This window comes from Etheostoma cragini, chromosome 2 (assembly GCF_013103735.1).
Source record: "Etheostoma cragini isolate CJK2018 chromosome 2, CSU_Ecrag_1.0, whole genome shotgun sequence".
Taxonomy (NCBI): domain Eukaryota; kingdom Metazoa; phylum Chordata; class Actinopteri; order Perciformes; family Percidae; genus Etheostoma; species Etheostoma cragini.
The window spans coordinates 675,866-683,102 of NC_048408.1; the positions used below are offsets into that span (position 1 = coordinate 675,866).

Here is a 7,237-nt window from a genome sequence, read left to right on the forward strand (position 1 = left end):
CCCCCCCCCCCCCCCCCACATCATGACATATTCTTCATGATACCTAGAGAATGGCATGATGTTATTCAGTTTACTTTATTTTGTAATAGGCCAACAACTGTCATCTCTGGAAGGGTGGTAATGGCCGCCTCAGTAAAAGTAGTTTTTGTAACCTTTGAAAAGAAGTCCTTGGTATTAATATTAGTATTTGCATTAGCGTTAACATCAGCGTTGTGTATGTGTGCGTCTCAGTCTAGTGGCAGAGTTGCAACGTCAGAATCCATACTTTCCTGCGGTCAGCAGCGGAGTTTTGGTGCAACAGGTCATACCTGACACTGCTGCAGAAACGTACGTTCACACACACATGCAGAAACCAAAGCGCACACACACACACACACACATACACACACAGAATACTAAAGAAACCTTTATAGGAACAACATGATTTATCAAGTAGCTCTCAAACGTTGGTGTTCTTTAAATGCCGTAATGTATTTTTTATGTGTGGACTATTAAAAAGGATTTCTTATACATAAAGGACGACTTGTTACATAATGTGTCCAGTCGGGTGTGGTAGAGTACCGCATGTCTCTCAGACGTCTGGTGGGTTTCCTCTGTGTTTTAGTGGAGGGATTAGGGGGGTGATGTCATAGTCAAAGTAAATGGACGGCCGGTCCAGACCAGCGGAGACGTCCCCGAGCTGTTGCAGCGGGACCAGCCTCTCCTGCTTGAGATTCACCGAGGCAATGATGACTTCCTGTTCAACATCCACCCTCAAGTTATAGCAAGTTGAAGGGCAGGAGTTGGTGTAGTGGCAGTAGAGATCCATGTTTGGGAATTTGAATAAATGAATGATATGATTTACCATTAACCCTCATGTTGTCCTATATCAATGTTCTTTTTAAATCCCCCAAATAACATGATTGATTCCACCCAACGCTCTTTGCCAAGTACAAATCTCTACTTTCATTAATTTTGGGGCGTCTTATTCAATTTTATAGCATTTGAAAACAAATGAAGTGTTTTTGAAATAGTATTGAGTAAAAGATGACATATTCCAGTCTGTGATTATCATCAACATCCATACCTTTAATTTTAGTCTCAATAATTCCTAATTTCTGCTTTTCTAACTTAAACGTTAGGTGCGATTTCCTATAAATGAGTTTTATTGAACATAAATTCCAAAAATAACTGTAGAACTTAAGTTCATAATTTAGTGTTTCGTAGTGTTAAATGTCAAAAAAAAGAGGCAAACATTGAATAAAGTGTTAAAAAAGAGACAAAAACGTAAAAAAGTTAAAAACAATGGTGAAAAAGCGTCAACAAAGTTGTTGATTTTCAATTGTGACGGGAAGACAACACAAGGTATATATAAAGGTTACAATAAAGTATTTTATTACAATACTGAGAATACTGCAGTGGAAATATATAACACTGTATATAACATGAAGCTCAAAGAAATTCAGATTAAAAGCTCCCAAACAAGAAGCTGTGTGTGTGTGTGTGTGTGTGTGTGCCTGTCCTGCGTCTGTCCTGCAGCTGTTGTCCATCTGCACTGACGGCAGGTTCCACTCCTTTGTTTATGTCTTCTTATTCCCCCCCCCCCCCCCCCCCCCCCCCCCCCCCCCCCCCCCCCCCCCCCCCCCCCCCCCCCCCCCCCCCCCCCCCCCCCCACCCTGCCTTGGAAAGACCTTCTCCTAATTTAAACAAACCTAATCCGACACCTACACACAGCGTACACACACACACACTGAGCAAAGTACCATTACTGGAGACTCACTTTTATCCTCTCCGGTTTTGGCGCATGCTTCGTGTTTTCTGAACTAGAAATCCTTGTGGTGCTGCTTTTTTTGGGGGGGGTTTCTAGATCATCCAAACGCAGCCTGAAACTAACGATGGAAAAATAGTAGCATCTGCTTCAAAGTAAAATAAAATGCAAATATGTAGACCTGAGCAAACTCTCTTCTCGGTGGCGTGACATTACACTCTACTCTGGACGTTAGAACCAGAGGTGTCCTCCCGGGGTCTCCCCATCGTCCATCACCTTACCCAGACAGACAGTCCTTCATGTTTATAAAAAGACACTAACACCTGATTATAATAAATAAAATTACAATAATTAAAATATACAATATATATATATATATATATATATATATATATATATACATAGAGAAAAAAAGAAAGGGGGGGGGGAGTTATTAAGATAAATAAAATAAAATATGTAGAAAGAGAGAAGAGTTGTGTTGATAAATAAACACAACTCCTGTGTCCAGTCTAAAAGAAATTATATTAAAATATATTAAAATCATTATTTGACATTAATTACTTTGGAAACCACATTTAAAAGTACTAAAATACTGTTTGAATTACTCGCCCCAAAGGATAAAAAGTACACATACCCTTAAAATTAGTAAATAAGTGCTTTGGTAAAAAAGTGCTATAAAGATAAAAAGTGCCACGCGATAGTAAATAAATAAATAAATAATAATAAAACATTTAAAATACATCATAGGATAAAACCACACTGTTAGTAGCATGCATAAAACCGACGGTATGTGTATCATCATGTTAAAATCCAGAGGCAAGCAATTCATGTTGTGAAATCCGATATTAAGTATTAATAATCCCATTAAAATATAATATATAAACACCCGAGAGTAAAAATCATTAAGGACCACCAAGGCCATTAAATAACCATTAAATAACCATTAAATAACTTTATTTAAAAGAGTGAACATGTAAAAGTCTGTCTACATATAGGTCGGCCCCCCCTGCAGGCAGAAATCAGTTACATAAAAAGAAAAAGTAATAAAATCTGAAAAGCATTGCATAAAATAAGAAAGTCATGAAAATAGAAAAAAAGGAAAAAGAAGGGAAAGAGAACATGTAGGGGGGTTAAAAGACTGGTTCTGGTGCACTGCAGAGGAGGTCCCGATAAAACCTGAGGAGAGAGAGAAGACCAGAACAGTGGGAGGGAAGGGTTTCCAGAAACTAAAAACTTAATTAAAAATAGAAGTGGAGTCATGTTAGTATTTTTCGGTCGGACCCAAAGGGTCCAGGTTCTGTTGCTCTCCAGGCCCATGGTCTGACCCGTGGTCCAGGTTCTGTTGCTCTCCAGGCCCATGCTCTGAACATTTTGATTGGACCACATTGATGGTGGTGTGTTGCAGGACCTGCCGAGGGTTAAAACCAGCTCGGCTGTGGGGGTTAAAAATGTGGGGGAGATGAATAAAACCGATATCCGAACGCCTCCCTAGCGCCTCCCTAGGGTCCGTGTTCTTGTTCAGGTTTGTGTGAACTAACACGTCTTTTAAGTTTAGGCCTTTAGTTATGGTTAGGGTAAGGGGCTAGGGACTGGACTATGTCAATGACGGGTCCCCACAAAGAAAGTTTGTGTGCGTGTGTGTGTGTGTGTGTGAGTGTGAGTGAGTGGGGGACGTTTTCTAGTCTTGCCCAGACATGTTGTCACAGCAGAGCGCCAGAGAGACAGACAGGGGACACAGCTGTTTGTCCTCACACAGGCAAAACATGAAGAACGGTGTAATTGAAGGCTCTCACACTGCCTGTTTCTAGGCTGAAATTAGAGATACGTGCGCGTCAGATCTATTTATCTACAATGGAATTAAAACAGTTTATTTCCCATAAAACCATGGCGCCATGAAGGCATCACCACCTAGAGGCCAAATGGAATCATCATGTGATTCCCCAAAAAGATCACTAGATGGCGCATTGGGTGTAATAATTTAGTCCTGACGTGGCAACTGATGCTCCAATTATAAGACTACTGCATAAGTGAAGGATAGAAGTCCATATAGATAGAGCTTTATTTTCATTGTGCCAAATCTGCCGGCGCCATCCTCTCCAAAGAGCAGCATAGAGTCAAAAAGATATGAACATTTATACACACCAGCATATTCTTGGCTAAGCACATCTCGCACACACACATTAATCTTGCACACACACATTCATTCCATGTTCTCAATAAATAGCTAGAAAACCGTAAACACAGCAGTTATTGCACAGAGTCCGGGATGTGTGTGTGTTTATGTTTATATGAGAGTGTGTGTGTGTGTGATTTCTGTACTATGTGCGTAGCTCTGGGAAGCAGCTGTATAGAAGCACAGAATTTGGATATGAATTTGGGAAGACGTTGGAGCTGTGTACCACCTATTTATGTTCTGCTGATCTCATCAGTGTTGTCTCAGCTTCAGTTTTGGCCATTCTACATGAGAGATTTTGGAATGTGTGCTTTTATCTGATAGTAGAGGTAGACATTTGGAAAAAAAGATGATGTCATGTATTTGCTTATGTTGCTAGCTCCGTCATTCAACTCTGATTAAACATCTCCCACACAATTTCTAATAAAGCCGACTATTTTTGCTTCCTGAGTTCTGGAGTGTTGAATTCTAAAAGAATAGGCTACTTAAATGAAGCATAGCATTGGTTCAGGCAGAGGGGGCCAACTCGTGCTTTAAGCCCAGCTGTATGGTTGGGGTCCCGGGTCCAGGGAATGCATCCATAGGGATGCATCCTTATACTTTTGGTATTTAAGGCCATTTTTGATGCTAATACTTTTGTACTTTGCGTACTAAAGTTTTAGATGCAGGACTATTACTTAAACGTAATGAGTTTTTCTGTACTGTGTTACTGCTTCACTTAGTAAAAGATGTGAGTACTTTTAACTCCACTTGATTTTTTGTGTGTGTGTGTGTGTGTGTGTGTGTGCATATGTGTTCACATGTTTGTGGGTGTGTATGTGTTCGTGCCTACCAGTTCTCATACAGACAAATAAGTGAGTAACACTCCACATTCCAAGAAAAAATGGCAAACCAGTACATTTGCAGTATGTAGATTATGAATCTCTAGATGAGATATGTTCACAGTAAAGTTGTATTCTGTGCCATTACAGTAGTACACGCCTAACTACTTCCATCTGTCTGGATTCCAACTCTCACTCTCTGACTCAGAGCCTTACAGGGCAAAAATACCTCATTAGAAAAGGAGAGAAGAGAACATTTGGAGAGAAAATAAGAACACGTTTCACCCCAACACACACACAGACACCCACGGGCAACGTCTCTCACACAATGAGCCTCCACAACTGGACAATCAGTCCTGGAAAAAGCAAATGAAATCCATGTGTTCTGCCTGCAATGTGTACTTTGTATATAAATGGGATACAGTGACACATTCAAGTGCAAACCTGCAGATGCAAGGATAGTCTATGTGTGTCTTTATGACCGCTAATATTCAGCATTCTGAAGGCCACGTCGTTTTGGAAGATTTAATAAGGGCTGGAATTCCAGGCGTTCCTGGCAATGTGTGATGAGTTTTTCCACTGAAGCTACTCCCTCTGTCCCCAGTCATTTTAAAAGTTGTTGTTGGACGGAAGGGAGACAGTGGACTCCTTTCTTATTGTATTTTTGGTCCGACCAAACAGCACAACGGGATGATTACACAAATTATTTCAAAAAAACAGAAGTGTTTGATTGTTTTTTACCTCTTTCCCTGTCCCATCTTGCTTCACTTCTAGTTTGTAACTTCCATATTTTGTCTTTTTCTGTCTTTTTATTTGTCTCTAACCCCAATTCATCATATCTCGGTCTAAAAATGGGTCCAAAATGTTCTCTGGCCTCCGATGGCGGATCTAAGAAAACTGTGTTGTGTCCAAGTGTCTTCATGCCAGGCCAGACTAGACTTAGCTAGGCTAGGCTAGGCTAGGCTAGGCTAGGCTAAATGCCTGCTGGCCACATCAATCTTCTCATCCAAAGCCTGGCAAGAAAGGAAAACTACTCCTTTGCGATTCAAGTACTTATATCATGCTCTGAGCTAAACTGCTCAGCAATTCAAAACAGGGATAGAAGCCAGTGCTTTACACACACACACACACACACACACACACACACACACACACACATAGACACACACACACAGTAAAGGGAGCATAGGAATTCCTTTGTCAGGGCTCGAGCGATAGCTAGATCCTGTGAGCCCTTCCTCTGTCTCTCAGCTCCCTGTTTCTGGCAGACTGCTGACTCGTGCTTTCTCTCTCCGTCTCCGTCCCTCTTTCTTTCTTTCTAAATCCAGTCGGCAGCCTTCAACTCTCAACTGCTCTTCTTCCGCTCTCACTCATGCATTTCTCAAACTTTAAATAATTCAGCTGCATTCCCTGATCTTGTGACGCCTGCGTGTCTGTGCGCTCACATATAATTGTCAGCGTTGGTGTCGGTTAAGCTCATGGATTGTGTGTGTGTGTGTGTGTGTGTTTAATGTGTGTGCGCAGTCTTGATCGCCCCTTCTGTCTGTGCAGTTTCTTCTGTTTGAAGAAGCGGAGTAATTGCCTTTTGCTGAAGCTGTGTAGCTCTTAATGAGAGCAGTGCTGGCTGTGTCCAAGAGACACTTTTTGGCAGTGGTGGAACAACGCTGTTTTTGAGGATCCAGCATCTAGAAGTCACCTTTTCCCAGAAACAGAACGTCTGGAGCCCACATCTGTGAAGATCAACAACAAGCCGGCCAAAAGGAACTGCACTCTTGGGTGTTTTGAGGACCACGTGTTCGGTAACGGCCTGAGCAGAGGCCAGAATGGTCCTTTATAAGACCAATGAGTTCCTTGCTGGATCTCAAAGACAAGAGGAATCCAAACCGAGCCCAGAAGACAGAAGTAAACCCTAGGCCTATGAACTTGAACTCACTTTAACTTTAGCTGTATAAAGGGTTAAGTGGAGCAATTCGGATTAGAATTTTGCTGAAAAAAAACTCCAGTAATGGTAGGATGTGAAGATGGGAGGACAATTGGTTATCCGTCCATCCCTCTGGTCTCCTATCAAGGGATTTCACACTAAACAGAACAACAAAATAAATCTCTGAGAACAAATATCTGCATATGAATGCAGAAGCTGTAGGCACAGGGATAAGATGTTGGTATCAGAAGGGTTAAAGGTCCAGTGTGTAATGTGTTTAGGGTTCATTATAATAATCGGTGTTGCCCGTTCCAAACCTTGTCTATTTTTCATCAATATTTACCACCACATCCATTCCAGGTATTCCTATAAACTTAAAATTGTATATTTCCATTTGAAAGAACTGGGGTAGATGATCCATATTCAAGCTCCATCTTGAACTACAATAGCCAGTGAGGGACATACAGGACGTACTGCTCCGCCTAATACTGTACCTCAAGTCTCTTTTATATAGACCTTAGTGGTCCCCTAATACTGTATCTGAAGTCTCTTTTATATAGACCTTAATGGTCCCC

General features: G+C 41.3%; 1 protein-coding gene across 1 annotated transcript in view; it reads left to right on the forward strand.

Annotated features, from left to right (window-relative positions):
- The window catches only part of LOC117957432 (serine protease HTRA3-like), a 4,987-nt gene extending 4,137 nt beyond the window's left edge, over positions 1-850 (forward strand). The window contains exons 9-10 of the mRNA XM_034893163.1: positions 232-327; positions 605-850. Of these exons, the coding sequence (XP_034749054.1) occupies positions 232-327; positions 605-632 (124 nt within the window). The 3' untranslated portion in view covers positions 633-850. The remainder of the gene's footprint in view (positions 1-231; positions 328-604) is intronic.
- The last annotated feature ends 6,387 nt before the right edge of the window (positions 851-7,237 follow it).